Source organism: Dama dama, chromosome 29 (genome assembly GCF_033118175.1).
Source record: "Dama dama isolate Ldn47 chromosome 29, ASM3311817v1, whole genome shotgun sequence".
NCBI lineage: Eukaryota > Metazoa > Chordata > Mammalia > Artiodactyla > Cervidae > Dama > Dama dama.
In genome coordinates, this window is record NC_083709.1 from 64,235,438 (window position 1) to 64,263,297 (window position 27,860).

A 27,860-nucleotide genomic window follows, 5' to 3' on the forward strand; every position below is an offset into this window, starting at 1 on the left:
CTCCATTTCTTGAAATGTAAAGCCTGTAAAGGGAGACTATAGATTTGAAAATGCCAGGCTTCCCTAGAAAAAAAAAGAGTATTCTGTCTCCCAGTGAATCACCAAGAAAAAATAAAGCTTTAACTTACAACCTCGAATCACAAGAGTATCCAAACAAAAGAATGAATCTTGGTTTAAGTCATGTTATGTTAGCTTCCCAAATAAAATCATCATTAATAAACCTTTGGTTACTTATTATTCTTCCTCTTGACTTCCTGATTAACTCAGAAGAGGTAATTAGGTCCTAGAGTACCAGGAGTCTGTGACCAAATATATTTATAAAATGAGAAGTGCATTTTAAAACTTCCTCTACAAATTTCTGAACTTTGCTTATAGAACCCACACCGACGATTAAAAACAATAAAGAAGAAGAAGGAAAACCACTTATTGGTACTAAAGCCTTTACTGTAATAAACCAAATATATTTACAATTTATACAAATGTTTAACCTTCAACAAAAATACAAAAAAAAAACATTTCACAAGATGCAAAACCAGGAAACAAGTTCATTGGAGACACCACTGATCTACCAAGGACAGACAGGAGGGGAGCCACAAGGAACAGAAAGGTAATCTCGGCAGACCTCACAGAAAGAAAAGGATGAACTCTGCCTGGGCCAGCAGGCTCCACTCCTGGAGCCCGCAACCCTCACCCCTCTGTCCACATTGCCTTGGTGCTCCGTTTGGTCTAGGTAGACCAGTGACCTTCTCTCGATGCGCTCGTTGCCTCCTCTTTGTAGATGCAAAGTAGTTTCGTGTCAAGGTTTGGAAACAGGTTTTCGTGTTTTTAAAGTTACGACTTTTCTATTTCTACAAATTCAAAACATTTTGGCCCAATTCAACTATAAACATTAAACCGCATAATGTTTTCAGTAGATGACTTCATAGACTGTAGCCTTCTTGTCCCCTGAGCCAGTGACAATGTATTTGTCATCCACAGAGATGTCACAGCTGAGCACAGATGAGGACTCTTTGGACTGGAAGAGAAAAAAATGGACGTGTGTTTGGTGTGGAAAAGAGATGCTCCAGGCCCTGTCCCTCCAAGGCACCTTCACTTCCAGCATCATCAGGAATACTGTAGTCCAACTGTTGCCATTCTAGGTGAGGATCACTGACTTACCTGGAATATACTAGCTCCATAGGGGGTCCTCCAAGCATTGAGGAGGTTATCTTTTCCAGTACTCACAAACCATTTACCTAGAATTAGCAAAAGAACAGATAATAAGATCAAAATTCCTGGTATATATTAGCTACTTGAACGTAATCAAACTCAGAGCATTGTTTAATTATGAACTATCACGCCCAAGGGTGTGACAGAAGTAGAGAGGGCAGGTTTTAAAGGTGGGCTCCACTGTGAACCATCTGTGACCTTGGATTTAATCAAAGCAGTGGCAGGGACCATGTCAGTCCCATTAGCCACTGGATACATGACAGGTAGCTTCACACCCAGCACACAGTGGGTCCTCTGTCAATCAATGAAGTTGTTTTCTGTTAGTCTCCTTATGATAAATGGGACTAGAAAGGATTGAATGAGGAATCTAAGTTAAATGGCAGACAGGATATATGGCACATAGAATGTGGTCAGTAATGTGAAAGCTACTAATCCACCCCTCATCTCATGCATAAGTACTGGATTCCCCATGAACCTCTCTCCTCATTTTCCTCACTGCAGAGTGTAATGGTCTGGGCGCCCCTAAATGCTCCCTTCTCTGATCATGGGCTCCTCATCCTGGTCAGTCCACAATGACCTCCTCTGCTCCTGCCCCATTCTCCTACAAATCCCCACCCATCCCCCTCAGAGGGGTACCTAACTGCCCTCCACCCACACTTCTGACTCTCTTCACTAAAAACAAACATGCGTCAAAACCATGTATTAGGCAATTTTATCGCCTGCTGACTTTTCTCAAATTAGGGAAACAGACCAAAACAGCCATCACTATGCTCTGAGGGACAATTTTAAGACAATAGAATGATTGCATCCAGCTGCTCAGAGAACAACATTTTTTCCAGATATGATCTCCACTGTATTTTTTTAGAAGTATTTTCCATTTCGGCCACCGGCGTCCTCTGGTTTCCTCTCAGCTGAACTCACCACAATAAGCGAATTTTAGGGACAGCACACAGCTCTCGTGGAGATGCAGCTGGTACTTGTCAGGTTTGTTCACATGGAGGACTTCCACATTGCTGCTCTCCATGCCCACGGCCAGCCACTCCCCAGTCGGGCAGTACCCAAGGGAGAATATCTACAAGAAGCAGAGAGGGTCACTGAGTACTTTGCCCGTAGACCCGGGAAGTGAACAGACAACAGAGGGAAAACTAGCAAGGACAGGAGGACGTAATAAATAAGGCGCAGGCTGTGGCAAAGCCTACAGGACAAGCAACCCAACCCAGATAAGTCAAGTGTTAAAGACCTTTAAGGAACAACTTGGGAAGGAAGAACAACACTTGTTCCACGGGTGATGCAAACAAGAAATGTATCCTCAGGAACGAATAAAGGTATTCATGCATGTTGTCTAAAAGGGTTGTCTTTTTACAGTTAGTGGTGGTGGTTTACTCACTAAGTCATAACCAACTCTTGCGACCCCATGGACTATAGCCCTCCAGGTTTCTCTGTTCATGGGATTTTTCAGGGAAGAATACTGGAGTGGGTTGCCATTTCCTCCTCCAGGGGATCTTAACGACCCAGGGATCGAACTCCACGTCTCCTGTGTTGCAAGTGGATTCTTGAAAGCCTGTCTTTTATAGATACCAACTGAAATACTTATGGATGAAGTGATACAAGGTCTGGGATTTACTTTAACATAATCCAGTGTTTGGGGGCAGGGATGACACATGAGAAGGGTTATGTGTTAGGAACTGAAGCTGGGTGATGGGCATATGGAGTTTATCATATAATTCTCTGTGCTCTCATATATGCTTGAATATTCTCTGTTCTCACATATATTTGAAATTTTTCATAAGAAGTTTTTTTTATAAAAAAAGGCAGACCAAAAATAGAATCCTAACCATAATGGAAACAGGGCTGGAAGGGAACAGGGAAGACTATAAAGAACTCAACAAAATTTTGACAGGGACATGAAATTTAGTTGAATGTATAGTTGCATTTCATTTCTGTCCTATTTTTCTGAGTTGAATTATTTTTACTACCAAAAAAAAAAGTAAGTAAATAAGTCATGACAAAATAAAACAATTCCACCATCAGAAAACACTTAACATGGCATGCACTGTCTTTCCCCAAACAGGCCTAGAATTAGACACTTGATATCTAAATAATCTCCACAATGCACAATCAAAGTTGCCGTTTTCCTATCATTTCAAAACTCCATAAATCTAGTCAGTCATGAGTCCAATTTCTAAGGGATGACTAATAAAACAGGCATCCACTGAGGTACCACTGTATTTTTCAAGCTCCTTGATGAAAGTGAAATGAATTAACTTGTAGAGCTGTTGTGATTTTTCTCTACTCCTTGTGACATCCCTGCATATTTTTCAAGGTCTATTTATATGAGAATCAAATCATCTCTTACCCCTACATCAGAGGGTGAGAAGATGGACAGACAACACGTCAGACCCTGTACATTCTTCACGGCACAAATTCCTGCAGTGAATTCACCGATGAACAAAACAACTAACAAGTCTTACGCTACAGCATGTTAAAAGCCAGTCTGAGTGTTTCAGGGTGATCTGGGGGGTATATGTGTGTGCGTGTGTATCTCAGATGAAGGTCTGGCCTGCCTGTCTAGCTTCTGCCCTCCTGGGGGTGCGGTGGGGGTGGGGCGCCACACGCGGAGCGCGGAGGGTCGCGGGCAGGGCCGGGCCACACCTGGGAGGTGAAGTCGTGCTGCTGCAGCTGCCGCCCCTCGCGCAGGTCCCAGGACCGGACCGTGTTGTCCAAGCCGCCTGTCCAGAGTTTGGTGCCATCGTTCGAAATGTCAATACAGCTGGCCCCGTCCGTGTGGCCCTGGAATTGCCTGATAAAACAAACCAGATTGAATAATGATTTCCTGCCAGAGCTCAAGGTAAACACTGTTGTGTTGTTAGTTTTGGACTCGCCGGGCGTGTGTCATCTCCTCGGTGTCTGCTGATGTGCAAGATCAAACCAACCTTCTTCCCTTGAGGAGGAGAGGAAACGGCACCTGCAGATTCTCTTTTCCTTTTTTCGTGATCCAAGTGCTGAAGAAATGGAATGCTGTTTTAGGTCACCACACAGGAGAAGTTAAATATGCTCCAAGAGCTATTCTTACAAATCTGTCTGGAAGGTGAAATTCCTCCCAGGTCTGAAAAAGTGTTTAAGTGTGAAAAGAAGGGGGAAAAAAAAAAAAGACAAACACACAGAATCCCAAGTGTATTCCTTATAGAAAGAGGCAGGCCTCGCCTCTACCGCAAGGGCCTGTATCACCACATCACGGACTCAGGGCCCGGGGGCACATCCAATTCCATGAGTGAGTAACACAGAGATGCCCTTCGTGCCAGCAAAGCATGAGCTCATGTATTGACTCAACCTCGCGTTCTCTATTAGAAAAAGCCCTGCGTTAGGAAATCTGGACTCCTGGAGACAAAGGGACATGCCGGCCTCCTGACTCAGACGCACGGGGCAGAGAGAGCTGATTGCTGACTGACCCCTGGGCATGGTCCTGCCTGGAATCCCAGCACAAGGCCTTTGTTCTCTTAAAGGGGAATCTCATGCCTCAGTCAATAACTACCGCCAAAGATCCAGAGAACACGCTTGTGTATGCCAAGGAAAGGATGGGGTGGAGGGAGAGGGATGGACTGGGACTTTGGGGTTAGTCGATACAAACTATTACATTTAGAATGAATAAACAACAAGGTCATACTCTGCAGCACAGGGAACTTCATCCAATCTCCTGAGATAAACCACAATGGAAAAGAATATAAAAAAAGAATGTATATATGTATCTGAGTCATTCTGCTGAAGAGCAGAAATTAGCACAACATTGTAAATCAACTATACTTAAAAAAATTAATAAATAAATAACACAATGAATCACCACCAAGAATGACCAACCAACATGGGTTTGCTGAGCACAGACGCTCTGCCAGGCCTCAGGTGGGACTTGCTCAAGGGAGGGTGATGTAACCCACCACAGGGCTGATGGTGTGGGGGGTCGTGGGCCTGGTTTTACAGACCAAGAGGGAGCAGGCAGGGGAGTGACTGGAATAGGTGAGAGGCGTTCCAAGGCTTGATCAGGATGGCAAACCAGGCAGACTCCATGAGAGAACTGCTTGGGAACTCAACACTCAGGGCAGTTTCCACTGCCTCTCCTTCCTGTTACCTTATTATTCCCACAGAGCTTCAAACTTTAAAGCTGAGCTTGGAATGTAAAGGGCATGGAGGAGAGGATGTGAGCTCCACTGCTGCCCTGAATTCTGAGACAAGATACAAAGCATTACTTCGGAAGTCTCTCTTCTGAAAACTACTCGGAACTTCCACCATGGTCTTCTCCCCCATGCACCCCAACTCTGTCCCTCAAAGTCCCAGCCTGCGTCCAAGGTGTCCCCGCTGGTCCCCCAGGCCTACAACAGTCCTACCCCACCTTTCCAAAGTGCTGCTTTTCCATCTTCAAAAAACTTGTGAAACCCAAGGACCTCCTTTTCATTTCAGCCTCTGAATTCTTCTTACCTCTGGAACTCATGAAATACCCGGACTCCTTGAGAACAACTGTTTCTCTGGGGACCTAAACACGTAGTGGGTGCTCATTTCTCCATCCCTCCATCCATCTATCAGCGCTGCACTAAGCCTCCTAGAAAGCAGCTTTGAGGGCTGTTCAGAATGTGCTGGGTCACAGAGATACACAGATATTCAACAGACTCTGCACTGCCCTGTCACACAGAGTGGCCACTAGCCGCGTGTGGCCAGTCCAGACGGAGAGACGTGTGAGGCGCGACCCCGTCATATCCAACAGGGGCTCACTCCCCGGGGGCTGGCACAGAGCGGGGGCTCAGAGCACACAAGACGGCAGAGTGCCCGAACCCCTTTGCAGCTCCTCCCTGATAACATCAGGATAAAGTAGGGTGCAAGTGACAGGGGTTAAAGAGAGGAATACTTGAAAAGCACTTCAAATGAATATTTTGAAAGTGTATTTATTAAGTTTAAAAAAAAAAAAAGCAGAAAACAAAGAAAAAAATAGCCAACAATCACGAGGTTAGAAGTTTGAGGTGGCTGTTGGCTCTGGCTCCAGTTGTTCACTTTGCTCATTCTGATCTGCCCAGAGAGTGACCAAAAAAAATAAAATAACTGCAGACTGTCACCCACATGCAAGGACAGAGCCTGGTGTGGTAAGACTTGGTAGATTTCTACAGAAAAGGCTGAAGAGTGAGCTGCTCTAATGAGTTCCATGCTCTCTTCCTTCCCTCCAGCCCTTGGCCTGGAAGCATGGAAGGAGTTCTGCTAAGTAACCCAAGAGCCTAAAAACGCACCACACGCAGTGTTTCTAAGTGAAGATGAACTGTGACAAGAAAGGGCAAAACACAGGCCCATTCTGCCTTAGATGTTTAATCAGTGCTTCCTTTATTTATTCATTCATTTATTTTGGGGGTGAGTCGGGGGCTACTCCCTAGCTGTGGTGCATGGGCTTCTCACTGCGGTGCCTCCTCTTGTTGCGGAACACAGGCTCAGTAGTTGGGGCGCATGGGCTTACTAGTTGCCCCGTGGCATGTGGGATCTTCCCAGACCAGGGATAGAACCTGTGTCCCCTGCAGTAGCAGTCAGATTCTTAACCACTGGACTGCCAGGGAAGTCCAGTGCGTTCTTTTCAAAAGGCTTTTCTCTAACATCCCTGACATAAGCATCAACTTGGCCAGAGGGAGGGAGCTGGCCAGAGCCAAGGAGGGGACACAAAGGTGGCAGATTCCAAGTAGCTAGGCTTGTTCCTTGGGGAAATGACCCCTGGGCAGGGCTTATTTAGTTATTGAGAAACACTGCTACTTTAAAACCATTTTGTGGCTTAAATTCATGGAATCTCTTCTAATGTTCTTTTGTTGATTTTCTGTTATCCTATATCAGTTGGTTCCTGTTTGCACATATGAGGTTCCAGGCAAAGCCAAAAACATCTAGCGTTGAGGACCTTTTGTACCTCCATCTAATCCATGGTATTCTGCCCCTTGGCAAAGGCCAGGTATGTTTTTTAAACAAATCTGGCATGAAGAATAGGAACATCAGGAAGGTAAATATAAAGTCTGGGTGACACCCAAGCATGGCAGCAAGAGTGTAAGCCCCTGAGGGCGGCGACACGGTCCTGACACCCAGTTCTAAGCCTAGCCTCTGTGGGCTGAGAACCTGGGGGCAGGCAGAGAAGCAGAAGAAATGGGAGGAGGGGGCCTTTCTGACCCAAGGAATCCCAGCTTAGGAAACCACCCCCGCTCACCTCACCAGCGTCTGGTTGTGCAGGTCCCACACGGCGATGTTGCCGTCGCTGCAGCAGGAGAAGCAGACCTTGGAGTCGGGGCTGATGGCCAGGGCGTAGCAGGCGGGGGCCGAGGACGTCAGCTCTGCCTTGATGCGCGGGGTGGGAGCCGCCAGGTCCCAGATGGACAGGGTACTGGCTTCCCCTCCCACTATGAGAGTGCAGCCATCAGGGAGCAATTTGCAGGAACGGATGTAGTTATCCCTGTTCTGTGAAATAAACATAATTCAATTGTTATAATGCATGACCAAGCAGCAACAATGCCGTGTTCTCTAACGGCTATCTTGGTTGTTGACTTAAAATGTGGTATTTCACGGATACTAGCAAAGCAAGCACTCTATAGTAAAGATCCGGTTCTGATGGCCACTGGCTCCTTCGGAGTGGTAAACAAAGCACCCTCACAGGACCGCTCAGTGCATGTGAAGGCTTACGTGTAACTCCCACTGCTGCTGAGTTTTCTGCTGAAGAGCCAAAGCGGAGGCCATCAGTACATGTACGGCGGGTGTACATGTACTTCTCCATGGAAAAAACCACTTTTCAAAGCTGGTTTAGAAATCTTTGACCTCATTACCCTGTTATTTACTATTTGGAAAATGCAGACTTGCTGCCTGGGTTTTGGTTTTCATTACTCTTAAGTCTCTCTGCCTAAGGCTTGTACCGTGTCTTCATTAGCCAGATGGATCCGTGTCTGGGAATTTAACACAGCTGCTTTCTCCAGTTGTAACCTGGCTGCTGTCATATTTAAGCCTCTCAATCCAGAGGCCAAAGAAATTAACAAAAGAAGGCATCTCTCCATCAAAACCAACACATTAGAAAGGAAGGTGAATTCTATAATGATCCCCCCGCCCCCGCCACCACCAACAAAGAAGTAACCACATCCCCAGCAGGAACAGCCAAAGTCTTCACTGTGCTTTAACCATGGCCTATTGTTCAAAGAGCGGAGAAACTGTAACCAGTGTGATTCTAAAAAAATGAGTGCTACAAAACTCTCCTAAGACCATAGAATGTTAAGCTGTGTTTAAGTATGTTTCCTCATGTTTAAGTTTCATTAATAGATATATGTTTAAGTTATTTGATTAAAAAAATAAATCAAGGACTATCCCAAAGAGCCTTTTCATCTCAAAACCACAGTCTGCCTTCTTCTTGGAAACACCCTCTCCAGAACCCTTGCTGTGTGCCAGGCAGGCTGTGGGTCAAGGACCACAAGGCAGCCTATAGTCTGCTCAAGGCCAATGGTACATGGTCTGTGAATGGGTTCTGTACGTGGGTACTGTGTAAAGGACATGTCCCAACATGTTCTATGATCCCTAAAACTGCAACAGGGTATTCTTGTCCTGTGGGAGTGGGCGTGGGGAGGAGGCATAGGTGCTTGAAGGGAGCACTCCCTCCCACCCCACCGCCCCCACTCTGCTCACGGCGGCCCTGATTTCGTGCAGTGTGATCTATTAACTCTTTCCTGAAGTTAAGGTCATAAAACTCAGCCAGATCTCCCTGAAAACACAGCCCCTGTTCAGAATGGTTCTATGTCACGTTATCAAATGTTTACTCTTCAATATTTATCCAAAGGCTGCAGGGAAATTAAAAGTGGAGTGGAGTACAGGGCTCAGAGTCCAGGCCTAGCTGCGCTCCATCCATTAAACAGGACACCCCCTTCTGAACACACATTCAAACAAGAACAGCTTCTGTAAACTACCGTGGAAATATTTTTTTAAGAGAAATCCATCAACTCTGGGATTTAACCACTGAAATAGCAACAAATGAAACCTTCACGCTGAGGGGAGAGGGTGGGGAGAGCTAAATGGCTAACACAGGAAACAGAATGGGCTTCCATTTCCTCATAATGGGAATAAAACCCAGGCCCCGACAGCGATTTCCTTATTGAGTCTCCAGGGGGAAATTACCCTGGTGCACCGGCTCCTTTTCACTCACCAGACAGTCGAGCTGAGAGACGGGGCTCTTGTTGCCGGGGTGGCTGATGTCCCAGACCTTGACACAGCCCTTCCCGCCCGTGTACACATGTCGCGTGGGGTTGCTGATGGTCACGGCACACACCACCTCCCCATGGCTCAGGGTGTTGATCTGGCGAGCATGTCGGGGGATGCCGGGGCCGATGAGGGCATCTGGGGGGAAGGGGACGGGCTGCATCTGACCGTCTGCGGTAACGTGGAAGGAGTATGCACTTTTGGAGATGGGATGATTAGGGAGAAGAACATGAGAGAAGACAGAAAAAATATTTATCACAGAGCAATTAATCATTACCACAGTATACTTCTATGAGAAAGACAAAAGAAAGATTCTTGCTCTGCTTTCTTTTTGAAAGCAATAGAAGTTGAAGTGTTTATTGATGGAACAAATGAAATAAACAATAGCCAAAGTCTAGGGTATAAAAAAATATTGAATAATATTTAAAAATTTTATAAAGATCTTTAAATTGTGCTGCTTTATTTCATAAAAAAAATTCCAAAAAAACACTAAATGTACTCCCAAATTACCATAAAATTTCTCCTTCTATGTACCTAGTATAATTGTATGATTTCTTAGTACAATGTAAAATGATTATTTTTGATGCTTAAGATGAAGCCCTTACGAGCTCATAATAATTACACGTGGTATAGTATATTTCAGAATCAACAGACAAAAACAGCTTTCTAAACGTACCAGTTTCATGTCTGGACTTAAAACTCTCTTCTGCATAATTGACATAAAATAATAAAAGAGAATGTCTTTAGTTAAATGATTCTGTGATAAAGACTTCAAGTTTCCTCCTCAACTACCTCCCTGTCTACTGTGGCCACAAAGCCCAGTTCTATCAACGGTAGCAGAGCTCCCAGTAAAAGATGACTCCTCTCAGCGTTGCTCTGGCCAGGCATGCCCATGTTCTGTCTGATGAGATGCAGGCGGAAGCTGCTGGGTAGCCCTTAGTTCATAACCTAAGAGAAAGGGAATCTGGGGGATATGGAAACTGTCTGTACTTTCCATACAATTTTGCTGTTAGCCTAAAATTGCTCTAAAAAATAAGTTTATTAATTAAAAAAAACAAAAAGAATTTAAAAAGAGAGAAGGGCGTGTGCCTTCTCTCTTCTTTCCCTCTTTTCTGCTAACTGAACTATGAGCATGATGACTGGAGCTTCCGTAGCCTTTTTGGGTCACAACATGACTTTGAAGATGGAAATCAATTGCTGAGGGGCAGAAAACAAAATGATAGGATGCACAAACCCTGGAGACACTATGGGGCTGTGATACCTGCCCTGGGCTGGCAGCCAGTATCTTTTATGGGAGAGAGAAATAAGCTATGTTATTTTGGCTATTATTTTCTCCCCTGTTAAATACAGACAAACCTAATTCCAGTGTACACTTGTTTCCAAACCCAAATCTTAAAGCATATTTTTTCTTTAACAATCTAATTACTTAAACTCCAAGCTCTAATATATTACAGATACTATAAAATCTCTACAAAGAAAAGACCCTGTAGGGGATGGAAGAAATAGGAGTGATATTTCCCATCCACATCTGAACTAGACACTTTGAAGACCACTGCTTTCACTTTCTTCTTATTCAAAGCATCACTTGGTAATCTATAAGTGCAACATTAAACCTCTATAAGTCTGCACGCATAAACAACAAACGAAGTATGTAGGGTTTTCTCCTTCCCACAACCCTCTAGGGTAAGTCTGGGCTCCTTCTGGAACTTATCATTGGCACCTTCAAGGCCCTTAACAGATTCTAAAGACCATGGGTATTAAATATAGAACTTAAATTTTCATTTTAATGCTAACTCAAAGTTTGAAAAATAACTAAGCATGCACAAAACTGAAAACTGATACAAGATATCAGGTTTCTACCTGCTTGCACATAAAACCCACATAACTTCTTAGCTTGAAAATAAAATATCTGACTCCTTAGACTCTAAGAATCTTAGAGTACGAAAAGGCAAAAGGAATCTTAGATATGTTATCTCCTGGCAAACTGTTCCAATAACTAATATAAACTGGCTATTTGGCCCAAATCCTTAACATTACCCTTAATTTGAATGACAGGATACACATGATGGGAACCATGCAGAATGTCATAGGAAATAAATATGCAAATAAAACAATTAGAGATCAAGGCACTTACGTCACTAAACCACTAAATCTGTATTTTTTAATTGAAGTATAATTGATGTACAGCATTATATAATTTACAGGCATATAACATATTGATTCACAACTTTTAAAGGTTATACTCCATTTATAGTTATTGTAAAATATTGGCTATATTCCCTGTGTTGTACAATATATCCTCGTAGCTTATTTTACACATAATAGTTTGTGTCTCTTAATTCCCTACCCCATTTGTCCCTCCCCCGCCTCCTCTCCCCACTGATAACCACTGGTTTGTTCTCTACATCAGTTAGTCTGTTTCTTTTTTGTTATTAAATCTTCTATTTTTTTAGCCCACAGTATCCTTTGGTGTTCTTAGTCCTTATCAAGTCCACATGATGTTTCAATACATGCACATTAGAATTAATTGAACCTATGCCATTTATTACAGGGTATTTGGAGTTGGAATCAAAAAGTATTGTATTACTGCCCTTGAAGATAAGACCACAAGAACTGGGGTTGAAGTCTATCCACATTCCAAGTTATGTGACCCAGATACCAGGCACCACAATCTAGGTCTGAGGATAACAAATGAACGGTGGTCAACATGGGGAGAAAACTTGCTTCTTTGAGCTTTCCATAATTTCTAAAGAATTACGGCAGATGTGAGGGTTAGCTTTTCTGTTTGCCATAAATCAAGGTGGGCACTTCCAGGTAGGCAGTTTCTATCAGGTGCCATTTTAGCAATTCTGGATTTTTAGGGAAGAAATTTTATCTGCTTCCCCTGGAACTGTGCTTATTATAGAGTTAAATGTTCCAGATTAAAACGGATGCAAGAAGTACAGACGGAGAGCTGTATGCTTGTCTTTGGAAGACACCCACCTCTCTCCCAGGTGTCCTCTTCTTTAAACCACACAGGAGGTCTGTGATCATCATATTTAGGCAGTTTTAAAATTGATTCACAGTGCAGCGAACTGCTGCCAGAAGCTGTGAACATTTGTCCATCTCAGGGGAAACCCATACGGATGTTAATACATCAGTCACAGGGGGCCTCAGAGGAAGCTGGCGCTGCCCGCTGTGCTGGAGAGCCTAATCAAATGAACAAACCCCAACGAGGCACAGGGCAGGTGCGGCTCACAGAGGGAAAGATGGAAAGGAAAAACCAGGGAAGCAAATGAATCAGCTTGGAATCTGTTATTCACCTCCAGGAAGAACAGGAGGGTCTTTGAGAAAGCCCACTTCAATGGCACATCCTAACAATGTTGACAAGGTACCAGAAGGAAACTGCCTCTTTACTGACTGAGAAACTAGGAAAAGTAAGATCAACTAGGAGGGGGTATTTACACATGGATAGTGTACATTTATAAATATTTCTCATGCCTGAATTTAGAAAGAGACCAGCCACAAAAGAATGCATATGACATGACTGCATTGATAGAAGTTCACACACAGGCAGGATTTACCTCTGGTATTAGAAGTTGGGGCGGTGGTTCCCCTTGGGACCGGAAGAGGCATGGATAAGGTTTCTCGGGCGTTCTTTGTGCAAAGTCACTGGGCTATATACACATGATTTGTGTACTTTCCTATACATGTGCTTCGATTTTTAAAGCTTGGATTCATGGGAGGGAGGCTCAAGAGGGAGGGGACCTATGGCAGAAACCAACACAATATTGTAATTATCCTCCAATTAAAACTAAAATAAAATTAAACCAACAAACTTGGATGTGTTTATTCAAGAAAAAGGGGAGGGCTTTCCTGGTGGCTCAGGGGCAAAGAATCCACCCACTGATGCAGCGGACACAGGAAGAGCCTTCACGCCGCAGCACAACCAAGCCCGTGGGCCCAACTACCTGAGCATGAGCACCTACAGGCCGCGCTCAGCGACAAGAGAAACCGCCGCAATGAGAAGCCTGGACACGGAGACGAGACAGCAGCCCCCGCTCGCCACAACTGACGGAGGCCCACACACACCAGCGAAGCTCCAGCACAGCCAAAGACAAACGAATAAATCTTTAAAAACAAAAAAGAAGGGAAGAGGAGGACTCCTGACCACTGTAAGCTGGGTCCACAGCCAGGCTGAGAGCCCAGGCCCTGGATTTAAAGGGGCGTGAGCTTCAGGGGCCCTGGCTCACAGTCTCACTGACTATGGTCTTCCTAAGGGGCTTAACTACCTGCAGCCTATTATGTATCTGTTTCCTGATCGATAAGAAGAAATAATAATGAAACATAAGGGCCGCAGGGGTGGTAGCAAGGAAAAAAAAGGGCCACCAGCTGCAAAAGTGCAAAACACGTAACACTGTGCTTGACACCTGCAGGGCCCTTCGGGAAATGACAGCATCAATACTAAATGCCCGTGACTTAAAAAGAGGAAAGCGAGGCGATGCTGAATCCAGGGCTCTTATCGTGACCAGAGGACAAGTGTGACAGCCAGGAATGCGGAAAGGGAGGAAGGCGTGGGGTGGGAGCCAGGAAAGCATGTGGCGATGGCGAGGCCAGGAAAACCAGGATACCCATAAATCCTAAAAGGCTAGGTGGGGGGACAGCACAGGCAAAGACGAGTGGAGGATGTCTGGAGAGAGCATTGTGGTCAACTGCGGGGTAGAAAGGAGGAGCCTTGGGTGATGGGGCCTGGTTAGGGGCCACCTACCCACACCCCAGAGCCTCAGAGAGCTGAGTCCCCAGACCCGGCTGTCTGAATCAAGCACCTACAGATCAGGATCTGATTCTGAAATCTGGTGGCAGAACTGAACAGAATAAAGCTCACTGGACATCACAGGTTTATTTATTTATTTTTTTTGGAAGGACATCACAGATTTAAAACCTGAATGAAACTGAACTCTTTTGGAACCAGGGACTCTTTACTCCTGGGGCACACAGCAGAGGTGGAGGCACCCCGGGTCCCTGCAGGTGCTGCGAACTGGGAAACGGCACTGCTTTTCCAGCAAGCAGGTTCTTTCCCCGGCAGACTGGCCCCTGTTCATAAAACCACACAGTGTTCTGTGGTCAGTGCTAGAGTTGTGGGTTTGCTGGAAGTAGGCGGGATCCAGCACACAGTAATGAAGAACCAGGGACCCCGCGATGAAGGCTGTGGCCAAGACCCTGCTGCCTATGGATTCGGCCCTCCTGAGCGAGAATTTCTTGCTGTATTAGCAGGTATCAAAAAAAAAAAAAATCTGATCAGATCAAAACCGTCACTCACTTTTTATGGCTCACCAAGTCTTCACGATTGAGTGCCTATGAGCCGCAGTTCACGTGACCATCTTGTAGCCTAAATTCCCAGCCGTGTGGCACAACAGGCCAGTCCCCTAAAATATCGCAGGCTGTCACATCTCCACGTTGTGCACAAACTGTTCCCTCCTGCCTAGAATAGCACCGCCTCCCCTTCAGTGCGCGTCTCCTCCCCACTCTCGTGGCTTGCCTCGACTCCCCAGGTGCCGTGAGTCCTTTCCTGGCGCCCTGATTCAACATAAATCAGTATCACGCTGAGGACAACTGCCCACAGTGATATCTGTCTCATTTCCGAGCCCTCTGGGGACAGGTGGGATGACTGCACCAGTGAGCATACAGCTGGTGCTCAGCAGAAGAATCTGAATGTCTCAACTCATTAACTGCTACCTAATCACTTACGCATCGAGGCATGAAAGACTGCTCCAGTAAGGAAAGTGAGCCACAAAAAGGTGGGGAGTCCTCTAACCACCTGGGCTCTGCCAGCCAACTTTCCCAAAGAACTTATACCAAATGTGCCTAAGAGGTGGTTTCTCAAAGGGGAGAGGCAGTCCCAGAGATGCAAGGCTGATGAAGAGCAGAACAAGAGGCAATGAGAACAGTAACTGTGAAATTCACAGGCCACCCCATCAGCAGAACCCGGTGGATACAAGACCCCTCAGACATCAGCTGTGGCAGAAGTTGCCGTGGGTCACGTGTGACAAGTTGGTTCCGGAGTCTGGGTGCTGAAGCGCATATAGTGAAGCTCAGGAAGTGAGGCGACCCAGACCAGAGTTTCGGTTTAGTCACTAGTGAGACGTGGGGGCCATATAGAACTTATCTGGGTTGCGTTTCCCTATTTTTACAGCATGCTGTGACAAAACATACCCTGTAAATGTGACTGATGAGGTGTGGGGGAAATGATGTCACGTGGGAAAGTACTTGCAGGAAAGTAGGAAGCATAACATAGATTTAACCTTTGGTTCCCATGTCACAGGAGGCAGCTCGCCATCCCTTATTATTTACAGAGGAGGGACAGTAGGACAAGACAGCATGCATAACAGGTCCAACTCAGCTCATACTTAGGAGGGGTCAGCCAATCACAGAAGCGGGGCTCTAACCTCTACCTTCGCTTCCAAGTCAGCACTACCTTTGACACTCTCGCCTCAAGAGGGGCCGTGGGCATCATCCATGCGCTTCATGAAGGAGCCCGAACTGAGGGCTGTGGCATCTAGCTCATTCTAAGACAGATGAGAATAATGTTAAGTTATGATTTTGGATGATGCTCTCAGCCTCAAGAACTAGTAGAGTGAAGGTGGCGGCTGGGACTGCTGGGTGTGGACTCATAAGAAAATCAGAGCCATATTATTCTAAGATTCAGGGGGGGAAAGTCCTCAGGTATATAATTCATCTACTAATGATAAAAATCTTTCTTTGCCAATCTAACAAACTCTACCTTTAATATTTTTTTTTAGGGTCTGCATGCCTAACTTGTAACATCTGTTAAATCCTTTACTTCTTTCACAGGATTTTCCCAGTTTGGCCTCTGAGCATCCTCCCAAACAGCAAACATGCAGATCAAGCCACAGTCCTCACCCCACTTGAAGACAGCATTTCTACATCAATGGAGGGCTTTAGTAACAAAATACAAAGAGAGGACATTGAACTATTAAGATGGGAGACTTTTTTCCCTTATTTAGTTGAATACACAGCTATCCTCATATTTTAAAAAGGGGAATGCAGAACTTTTTTAAATGGATATAAAAAAAATTACTAGACAAAGTAAAGAAGAAGAGATGGTCTAGCTGATATACTAGAAGTTCTCTGATCAAAGTCTGCATTGATGATTCTAAGAACCTACTTCCTCCATCAATGAAAAGTTTCCAAACTGTAAATGTGCTGGGGCAGCAACAGGGCTCCTATGCAGGACCAGATGCAAACCAAGAGACACATGGATGAAAAGGAAGACAAAGATAGAGATAAGTTTAAAATACAGCCACTTCAAAGGTCCCTTCAAAAGTCCTAGCAAAGGAGCCAAGCACTACAGGTAAATAGCAGTATTCACTTAACAGATAAGACAAACTACGCCTAGTAAGCTGGATGCCATTTCTGAAGAGGTAAAAAGGGAGACAAAAGGAAGGGATGATTGTCCAGCAGCTAAACATAACTCTCATCAAAAGGAAAGGACTCACACTTCAGTATAATCCTAAGAAACTAGGTACACAGTCCTAAACCATTCAAAGGTAGAAAAACAGAAGTTAAACTCAAACATACGTGGTGACAATATAGCACAAAATAAGCATGTTCCTTTATGCACTTAATAGACAAAAAAAAGTACCCAAGTATCATAATAAGTAAAAGGGGGGGCTGAATTGATTTCCAAATCCACTAAATAAACCAAGCGTGGAATCTAGACATGGTCAGCATAGGGATCAGAAGCAAGATCAGGAATGGAGAGGAGGGGGAGGGGACTGGCCACAGAAACGTTTTCTCAGCTAGAAGCTGGATGGCCTTTTTTCAATGCTGCAAAACATATTTTCTTAAGAGGCAATTTTACCCCAAGTGTAGTTTAGATTTTCTCTTCCCATTAGGCTCCAACTCCAAAAAGGTAGTTTAAAAGGTTTATTTAAACACTAAACAAGTGGGTGGAAGATTTCTCAATTACACGTCTAGCATTAAAACACAGGGTGAGGGAACTTGGAACTTAGCTGGAATCTTGAGTCAAACTATTATTAGTGTGTGTTACAACTGACCTCTAGATGTTACTATCCGAGGCAAGTAGACCTCGGCCCCAAGTATTTGTGGGGAGGAAAGCGGTGCCCTTGGGCCAGGAAAAAACATCTTGAGGGGAGGGAGGCACGAAGTATAACAAAGATGTCAATCTGTCTAAACTTCAGGTTTCTTTTTTTATCAGTGAGCTCCACAGAGTTCAGGGAATAAATTTCCTAAAACTCAAAGTAAGTTCAAATTAAGTCGACAAAACGCAGCAATTAAATTTCGCCTTGAGGGTTTGGAAACACAGTCAGGGAAACCGCTTATAAATCAGCATTGCATGTCTCTAAAATGCAAACTGCATTCTCCCTTTGAACAGGATGAATCATAGGGCCTTACACAATCCTGGGCTCATCCCCACCTTGTCAACGCGGCAAGCATTTGTTTACTGGCTATCAAGGCTCAAGGGAACAAGAGGACTTCAGAAGCTTTAATTCTAGCAGGGAAGAAGCAAATAGAGATAGGACTTGTACACATGATTATAATTCAAGGCCAAAGTGTGGAAAGTGTCACAAAACTTACAAGGAAGGGGCTGGTGGAGAGAGATCATATGTGGGAAAGGCATCAGCAAAGGCTTCTGAGAGGTGGCAGCAGCCTGAAGTGGTCTTTAAAGGAAAGAAAATATTTCTACAGGAACAGGTAGAGACAAATTAGAGGGGAGTTGCTCCAGGTAGGAGGAGGGCCATTCACGGAATACAAGGTTATCCCATTCAGCCAGAGCATGAGATGCGATGCATATAGGACATGAGGCTGGAAAAACAAGCTGAGGTGACTCTATCAGAGGGATTACATCAGGAGATTATATGCACCTTTTGCAGATTTCTGAGCAAGAAACAGACAAGATCAGATACATATTTCATTAACAGAAACTCTCGCATACAATCTTGGTGAGGATTTTAAGAAATAAGAAGACTGGATAAAATGGAAAGCACCAAAACCTAAAGTCTGAGTACAGCTGTAAGAACTAGGATGATGCCTTCAACAAAAAGAAGTCAAGAGAAGTTAGAAGTGGGAGAGAGAAAAATGTCCAGGTTGGTTGGGAAAGCCTACTGAGATCTTAGATCACGCTGACATCAAAACAAGTACAGAACAGTGGCAATGTCAAGCTCTTTGATAAGAAACAATGGAAGACCACAGGGCCTTTGCATATGCTGGTTTCTCTACCTAGAGGCTTATGCCTTTCCCCTTCAAACTTTTCCTTAAGGTTAAGAGAATTTTCCCTTAACCCTCCAAATGGGATCAGCCTTTCAGAGCTTCAGAAAACAATACTCTGTCACAGTTCTTGTTGTTGTTGTTCAGTTGCTGAGTCATGTCTGACTCTTTGAGACACCATGGACTACAGCACAACAGGCTCCTCAATCCTTCACTATCTCCCTGAGTTTGCTCAGATTCATGTCCATTGAGTTGGTGATACTATCTAATCTTATCCTCTGCCACCCTCTTTTCCTTTTGCATTCCATCTTTCCCAGCATCAGGGTCTTTTCCAATGAGTCAGCCCTTGGCACCAGGTGGCCAAAGTACTGGAGCTTCAGCTTCAGCATCAGTCCTTCCAGTGAATATTCAGGGTTGATTTCCTTTGGATTGACTGGTTGGATCTCCTTGCCGTCCAAGTGACTCTTAAGAGTCCTCTCCAGCATTGCAATCCAAAAGTATCAATTCTTTGGCACTCAGCTTTCTTTATGGTCCAACTCTCACATTCATACATGACTACTGGAAAAACTATAGCTTTGACTATATGGACCTTTGTTGGCAAAGTGATGTCTCTGCTTTTTAAAATGCAGTCTAGGTTTGTCATAGCTTTCCTTCCGAGGGGCAAGCATCTTTTATTTTCATGGCTGCAGTCACCATCCACAGTGATTTTGGAGCCCAAGAAAATAAAATCTGTCACTGTTTCCACTTTTTTCCCCTTCTATTTGTCATGAAGTAATGGGACTGGATGTCATGACCTTAGTTTTTTGAATGTTGAGTTTCAAGTCAGCTTTTTCACTCTCCTCTTTTACCTTCAGCAAGAGGCAATTCAGTTCCTCTTCACTTTCTGCCATTAGAGTGGTATCATCTGCATATCTGAGGTTGTTGATATTCCTCCCGGCAATCTTGATCCCAGCTTGTGATTCACCCTGCCTGACATTTCGCATGATGTACTCTGCATAGAAGGTAAATAAGCAGGGTGACAATATACAGCCTTTTTGTACTCCTTTCCCAATTTTGAACCAGCCAATTCTTCCATGTAAGGTTCTAACTGTTGCTACTTGACCTGCATACAAGTTTCTCAAGAGATAGGTAAGGCAGTCTGGTACTCCCGTCCCTTTAAGAATTTTCCAGTTTATTGTGATCCACACAGTCAAAGGCTTTAGTGTAGTCAATGAAGCAGAAGCAGATACTTTTCTGGAATTCCCTTGCTTTTCCTATGATCCAGCGAATGTTGGCAATTTGATCTATAGTTCCTCTGCCTTTTTTAAACTCAGCTACTAGAACTGGAAGTTCTTGGTTCAAGTACTGCTGAAGACTAGCTTGAAGGATTTTGAATATAAACTTGGTAGCATGAAATGAGCATAATTGTATGGTAGTCTGAATATTCTTTGGCACTGCCCTTCTTTGGGATTGGAATGAAAACTGACCTTTTCCAGTCCTGTGGCCAAATTTGCTGTACAAATATTGAGTGCAGCACTTTCGCAGCATCATCTTTTAGGATTTTAAATAGCTCAGATGGAATTCCATCACTTTCACTAGCTTTGTTCATAGTAATGCTTCCTAAGGCCCACTTGACTTCACACTCCAGGATATCTGGCTCTAAGTGAGTGACCACACCACTGTGATTATCCAGGTCATTTAGATCTTTTTTGTAGAGTTTTTTTTCTGTGTATTCTTCCTACTTCTTCATAATCTCTTCTGCTTCTGTTTGATTCTTGCCATTCCTGTCCTTTACTGAGCCCATCTTTGCATGAAATGTTCCCTTGATATTTCCAATTTTCTTGAAGAGATCTCTAGTCTTTCCCATTCTATTGTTTTCCTCTATTTCTTTGCATTGATCATTTAAGAAGCCTTTCTTATCTCTCCCTGCTATTCTCTGGAACTGTGCATTCAGTTGGTATCTTTCCCTGTCTCCCTTGCCTTTCACATTTCTTCTTTTCTCAGCTATTTGTAAAGCCTTCTCAGACAACCACTTTGCCTTCTTGAATTTCTTTTTCTTTCGGATGATTTTGGTCACTGATTTCTGTACAATGTCGTGAACCTCTGTCCATGGTTCTTCAGGCACTCCATCTACCAGATCTAATCCCTTGAAACTATTCGTCACCTCCACTGTATAATCATAAGGGATTTGACTTAGGTCATACCTGACTGGTATGGTATGGTCACAGCTATCTCAATTTAATTACACATTTATTTTGGTGATTACTTGATCAAAACCATCTCCCCATCATCAGGTTGTGAGCTCCCAACAGGGTCCTCTCGCCTATTCAGCAAACTTGGATGACGTCTGTAGAAGAGAGGAAAGGGAGTGGAAGGACTGACAGATGGCCTAGGAACCTGAAATCATATCCCGTAAGTCAGGGCTGAAGCAACAGACATACTTAGCCGGAAGACACACCTGGTGGAGAGATGTGGTCTCCAAAGATCTCAAGAGCTGTCTGTCCTGAGAAGGATGGATTAGTGGAGCACTCTGTGGTCCCAGGGAGTGGGTAAGAACAGGATTGACAGGTAAAAGTTCCGGGGAGACAGAGTTCAACTCAAGGGCTCAAAGAGTTTTCAAAGGGCCAGGGAAAATGAGCTGACATCACTAGAGAAGCTGGGTCAGAGATGCTCAGACACTTGGTGAGGCCATTATAGGAAACTTGAACCACAGATGAGCAGCCACACTAGAGGCACTTCTAAGGTCCCTCCAACCCTAAATGAATGCTCCCGGCTGTACCACACTTCTCAGACACTCAACCATCTGCCCGTGAATTGTCAAGCTCCTTCTCTGTGCTGGGAGCCTGCTGTCCCCTATACCTGCAACAGCCCACCCTCCCAGCCCCCTCTGCCCAGCTGGCTTATCCTCTTGCGTGAACTTCAGCTTTCTTTGTATCCATCCTACCCCAAGGAACCCATTACCAACTCTATCACTCTTTACCTGTCTGCCTATCACCACTGTTCTGCCTTCACAGCACTTAGCACTTGTCACAAATATAACTCGAGTATTTATTGTTTCTTTAAGGTTCACCCAATATCAGTAGCCTCCCCAGAGACAGGAAGACCAACATTGTCTTTCCTGGGGTTTTCTGGGTACCTAACACACAGTTCTCCATCAAACATCTACAAAGAGCTTCCATTTGCCCTTTCCAATCATTATTTCCATTGGAATTTCTCAGAGAAAGACACTGGAAAATTTGTACCACTTTGTTCACCCTACCCTAGACATGGTGGCTTGTCACCATTTCTCTTATGAGCCTCAGACAGCACTGCTCAGCATGGTTGGCAAACATTCACTGTTGCCCCTGGTGAGGTGCCCACTCTCCCAGAGACTTTTACACAGCAACTCAAGTCAATTCACGACTGCTGTCTCTTGTAATGAAACACTGGGACTGGTATTTTGTATCTTCTCCCCCTTACTCATCTTTATTTATCTCTTATAGGAGTCTCAATCTTTGTCATTTCAGGGAAAAACTGGTCTGTCATCATAGCTGGTTTGAACAGTGCTGCCTCGGGCAGTATGACTTTACTAAACGATGAGAACAGTATGTCTTCTCAAACTACTTAATGGATTAATACATGGACTAAGACTGCATAGCCCAGATTCTGGACAGTGGGCAAGTTCAATTTTCCCTCTGCTACCAATTAATTTGATCTTCCTCCCATAATATCTTAAAAGAGAATACCTTAATCTTGAAAGAGAATCCAAAAAGCATCTTAACTGTTTTAGAAAGTAGTGACCCCTCTGATCCACAAACCAGTGCCCTTTTTGATCAAGGGGAGAAAACCACCGTTACACATGAGCCTCACAGCTTTGCCTCTCAGTCTGCTGTTGCGGTCTGAGCCGTGAACACAGGGAAGTCCAAGGTGCTGGCAAGTCAAGAACATGACTATTTTGGCTCTAAGAAGTGTGTTCACTGAAGGTGTAAACTTGGTGTCTAATTGCACACATAATTGTTAGGAACTGGGGGTGCATTAACCATCCCTCACACCAGCCTTCAGGACCAACTCTGTGGCTCTCAGCTCTGCCCACCCCACCCCTCCTTCCTCACATTTCACATCCAGGGTGGGGTCCTGGACACCACCCCCCCCACAGCTCTGACTGCAGAAACTGGCTTTCCCTAATGGTTAGTTGAACTTGGCCTTACTTGCCTAATATTTCCCTGAAGATTCATCAGTTACTATTACTTATTGTCTCTTGGCTCAACAGTACTCATCTGCCCTTTATCCACTCACCAGATAGAAGGACACATGACAGCTAGCTGCTCTGCCAGCAACCACAAGTAAGAAATACCGATAAGCACCCAGAGGCCTTCCTAAGAAAACACAACACAGTGGTTCACAGGTAGGTTTCAGTCAGAAGAGATCTCCCAGCCAAGAAAGTATTTGCAATACTGCCCCACTTCCCAGCCCTGCTCTTCCCTGGGCCAAGATGTCACTGTAAACTCTCAACGTCTCTACTAGTTCCTAGCACACACCAAAGCTTCAGTTCATCATGAGTCAAATTATTGTGAGATGGATATCAAAATGCAGGAAAAGAGGAGCAGTGGGAATCTGCCTTCTAAAAGCAGGTGATGGGGTAAGGATTTCTGTCTTCTGAAGCAAGGCTGCAATAAAAACCACACAAGGATGACCAGGTAGTCGAACGGACTGCTCAAAATAATGCAGTTTGCAACAGACGTGTAAATAATAGGTGAATGCAACTGTTCGAAAGTAAAGGGTATAAGCAAAAAAAAAACCAAAAACTGAAGGCCTGTGACATGCACCTCTTTTGGGAGAAAAAAAAAAAAAATCAGTGAATTGGAACCAGCTTTCTGCCATCTTCTACCTTGGGAAACAAGAGTGTTTGCTGAGAAGACAGACAGACTCTCGTACTTCAAGCTTGCTTTGAACAAAAATGAAGAACTTTAAGAATTATGTGAAATCACATTTCTAACTACTAACATATTATGGAAAACAGGTGATTTTCAGTGACTCTGGAAGAATAATCCACGGGGCTTTTCAAATTCTGAATGCTCTTTTGCCCTTTAATCTACCTCTCACTGCTTCCCATCATGCCATATTACACTTTATAATCCTGGCTCTCAGAGGAAGGCACCCAGCAAAACTTCACTGTGGGTGGGCGCGGGGGGGACTCCCCCACATTTCACACAACTCTTGCTTCCACCAAAATAAGGAAGAAGTGGCACTGAGCTGGGTAAAGAAAGAGCACATTTCACGTTTCTGAGACTTCAAGTCTGTGACAGCTTACTGACCACAACACAGTCCTGTGGAAAACCTCCTACAGGCACCCTCTAACCCAAGGGCAAGGCCCAGCAGCTTTCTGAGGAATGGTCAAGCGAGGGGGGCCGACCATCCCTGGTTCTCACCTCCCTCCTTGGCCCTGTCTCCAACAGCTTCTCTCCAGAAATAACTAAATGCATGAGATCACCCACAGTGAGAAGACAGAGGCATGACACCTACCAGGTGTCTATTTATAGAAAGTGCTAACACTCCTCAGGAAAAGACACTGGAAATCTCCTTGGAAACGCCCAAGCCTGAGCTCCCTTTGGAATTCTAGTGCGCTGATACCTGTGACTAAATAACCGCCTTTAAAACAGAACCCAAGAGTTAGAGGTACTTACGGCTTCCCCCCGGGGATTCCTGCCAGGTTTGGAGGGATCGTAGGTACACGCATGTGAGGGGGAGGATCAAACCCAACCTGGAAACAGAATAAGGCATTGCAGACTCAGTTTATGCAGGGTAGGCACTTTGTGACACCTCTAAAAACTTTTTACTAGAAACTCAGAAATCCCCAAAGCAACAGAAACAGGGACACATGTTAACATTTCCCCAAAGAAAAATTATAATGCAAGAAGTAATACAGCCTCCACTAAATACCACAAGACACACTTCTTTTTTGGGAGGCAGGATGGCACATGATCCATCTGTGCGTTGAGAACCAGCTTCCCATGGTAAATACGTCCTGTGGACTTAGGATGTTCTGCCTGTTCAAACAAGTACAAAGGACATACGCAGTCTGAGCCAGGACAACGTGACTCAACTTCAGCAATAGCGACGTTTTGGGCCAGATAATTCTTGGCTGAGGGCTGGCCTGGAATGGCAGGATAATGAGGAGCATCACTGGCCTCTGCCCTCTAAGTGCCCATAGCAACCCCCAGTTCTGATGAACAAAAGTGTCTCCAGATACGACTGAATGTCCCAAGGGGGCAAAATCACCCCAGTTTCATGCCACTGGTCTAAGTCAACGCTTAGAAATTCACATACGGACTCTCTTTTTTGTGCACCTAGTCCCCCGGCTGATCTTGCCCTCGAATGCATAGCCTTTCCTAGGAGTGAAAAGGAAGGGAAAAACGATGCACTTTAATATCATCTCCAGTTATTGGAGGTAATGAAGAAGGGAGAGGAGAGAAATGCACATGCCATATTTCAAAGAGTCAACAGAAATGATCTGGGGACTTTCATTTGCTATGAGTTATAATCTAGTCCCTTTTCTTGATGCAGTCAAGGACCACACGGTCAACTTTCCCCTTTACTGGCAGTTCTGTCTCTTCCTGGTCAAGCATGAGGTCATTTACAGGGTGGGAGAAGGCGGAACGAGGAGACCCTGCCCCACAGCTTCAGTCCCTCTGTGTTTCTCCCTGTTGAGCTGAGATCACTGCTTACACCAAAATCACGCAATTGGGTTTAAAGAATAATATAAGCGTGGAAAGAGAAAATAACAGCTTCTCAAATATCTTTTCCTAAGAATTAAAGAGGAGAAAAAAAAAAATGTCAAGAAACGAATGAAAAGGCTTCTGTGAGCTACTTGAGTCATTTCATCGCCTTCCAGAGGAAAAAAAAAACCTACTTTGGTGGGAGAAAACCAGATGTCCCCTGAACCGCTGAAGGAGCTCCTAAACACTGCCTTTTTTCATCCACAAAAACAGTAAAACAAAAAGCGTTTAGCCTTAACTTAATGAAGCGGCATGTTGATGAAGGTGGACAAGAAGGAGGCGGGAGCGGAGGAGACACTGGGTCTCTGTCTGCAGGTGTGGGGCTGCCGGCCGCGGGCGCTCCATGGGGCCCCACCCGCGCCCCTCCCCAGCCCCTGCCATCCTCACCATCGGGGAGCGCCCGTAAGCCACCACGGCGGCCGCGGCCGCGGCTGCACTCATCTGCGGTGACATGTTGTGGAGGCTGGCGTAGGCAGCACTGGGGCTGGTCAGCTCACCGTTCATGCCCGCATGGGGCACCATCCCGAACGGCGCGGGGTATGGGCCGGGCACCGCCAGGGGCGTCCTCAGGCCAGCTGCTGCAAGGAAGCACAAGCCGCAGTGACTCAGCTGGCCACTCACGTCAGCCTGATCAATTCCAGGGCACTCTTCAGAGCCTCCTGTTATGGGGACGGAAGGAAGGCTGGGGGTGTGGGGGCCCGGGGGGGTTTTGGGGGGTGGAGGGGGTATCACCTTCAATTCCTACATAGGGTCCTGGTCCCTTCTTCCCTAGAGCTGAATTCCTCTCCAGGAAAGAATGGACTCCAAGGCGAGCACTGCCTACACATTTTCCCCTTGTACATCCACTTGGCAACACTGGGAAACCAGCCGAATTAAGCAGCATTACTGCACCTAATTGACAGAATGCACCACTTTCTGACTTAAATTCAGAAGGTTTTCCTGATAAAAATCCATGATTTGTCCTTCAGCTTGAACTTTCCATCTCTGGTACCAATTTCAAATAAAAACCTGATCCTGGATTTATGTAAATAAGAGCACAAGTTGAGGAGGAATATTCTGGGGCCTCTTTACCACCTGGCCCAGGGTATTACATTCTCCCTTTCCCAGAACGGAAGATACAGTTAAAAGTTATGAGTTTGTTCAGGGGCTGGAGTCTCAGTGAAACCCTCCCGACTTCTCCTGGAAGAGAGACCACTGATCCCTAAGGGATATACCAGCAGAACACTGGCCAACCAAGGCACGCAAGAAACACACGTGGGCCAGCCAGACCGGCCGTTTCGGTCAACATCAGCCATCTCAGACACACAATGATAGTTTGGTAAGGAGCTTACGGGCGGAATAATTATCAGAAACTTTATTGAAGTCCTTGGGATTTGGATTATTTGGAAATAAAAGAAAAGTCAAATGTAAACAGTTGGAGACTGAACAGGGTACAGCTGCTGAAACCCAAGGACAAACATCTGTTTCTTATCACAGCTTTTCAGAGATAAGAAGGAGGGAGGCAGGCAGAAAGCACCTCTCCTATTCACGGGGAAACGGCACAATGAGATGAACAGACAAATCACGTTGGGAAAGAGAAAAACAAAACACAGCCCACGGGAGGCGAGGCCTCACCCGCTTGGTTGACGAGGGGGTCCATGGCTGGAGGCTTGCCGAGGCCTGGACGGAGTCCTGGAGTGGCGCTGGTGCCCGGCGTTGGCATGTCACTCCGAGGCGTCGGTGTGCTGGATTTCAGCACAGGCGTGCTGGCTTTTTCATGCTGGTATCATTAAACAAATTAAATGAGTATTATTTTTAATCCAAGCCATATTACACAATTTATCACAACAGCAGCTGGAACACTGGGCACCTTCTAGCTATTCCCTCGGCCAATTTTCATAAATCCACACAATGTTGACAGCATTAACTTGTGAGTGAGAAATGTTGACCTTTCCTCTTCCTGCCAGAATTAAAACTCTAGCTAGAGACACAGAACATGATCACACGCCTTCCTCCACAGATTTTATTTTAAAAAGTATTTTTCCATCAGGCTTGTGGACTTTGGATCTAGTCCAAGTAAGAATGATGACCACCCAGAGGAAAGTTCTCGGTCACTCAGAAACAAATGCCTCCAGCACCGAGAATAACAGAGGGAGGAACCCCACTACCAACCTTTCCACCCTTGCCTTTTAGTGGCAGTGGGATTGAGACTGACAGTGAAAGACAGCTGAGCCATCCACTTGATGAGAAGCAAACTAGCATTTCAGAGGCAAAAGCCCTAGAACTAGCCCAATCATTTTAAGAGATGTACCTAAAAAAATAACTCTTTGGCATTCAGCAGCAGCACCCATTTGCCTACATAAACAGTGTGGACCCACTAGTGTAGAGGCCTTCGGGAGTCAAGATGGTAACAGGGTCACAGGGCACCTTCTTCTGCATGTCAACCCTTCGTGTCCTTTTAGCCAGTCTGAGAAG

The 27,860-nt window shown here is 45.0% G+C and overlaps 1 protein-coding gene across 13 annotated transcripts in view; it reads right to left on the reverse strand.

Moving 5' to 3' along the window:
* Positions 1 to 423: 423 nt before the first annotated feature.
* Positions 424 to 27,860, reverse strand: part of LOC133048892 (transducin-like enhancer protein 1) — a 91,403-nt gene continuing 63,966 nt past the window's right edge. For 10 of the 13 annotated variants that reach the window (XM_061132803.1, XM_061132802.1, XM_061132801.1 and 7 more), the window contains 9 exons: positions 27,021 to 27,165; positions 25,794 to 25,984; positions 24,315 to 24,391; positions 9,392 to 9,641; positions 7,424 to 7,671; positions 3,862 to 4,009; positions 2,131 to 2,281; positions 1,159 to 1,235; positions 424 to 1,015 (listed from right to left, as the gene is read on the reverse strand). In XM_061132803.1, the coding sequence (XP_060988786.1) occupies positions 908 to 1,015; positions 1,159 to 1,235; positions 2,131 to 2,281; positions 3,862 to 4,009; positions 7,424 to 7,671; positions 9,392 to 9,641; positions 24,315 to 24,391; positions 25,794 to 25,984; positions 27,021 to 27,165 (1,395 nt within the window). In that variant the 3' untranslated portion in view covers positions 424 to 907. The remainder of the gene's footprint in view (positions 1,016 to 1,158; positions 1,236 to 2,130; positions 2,282 to 3,861; positions 4,010 to 7,423; positions 7,672 to 9,391; positions 9,642 to 24,314; positions 24,392 to 25,793; positions 25,985 to 27,020; positions 27,166 to 27,860) is intronic. The other 3 variants (XM_061132805.1, XM_061132804.1, XM_061132793.1) reach the window with 1 other exon arrangement.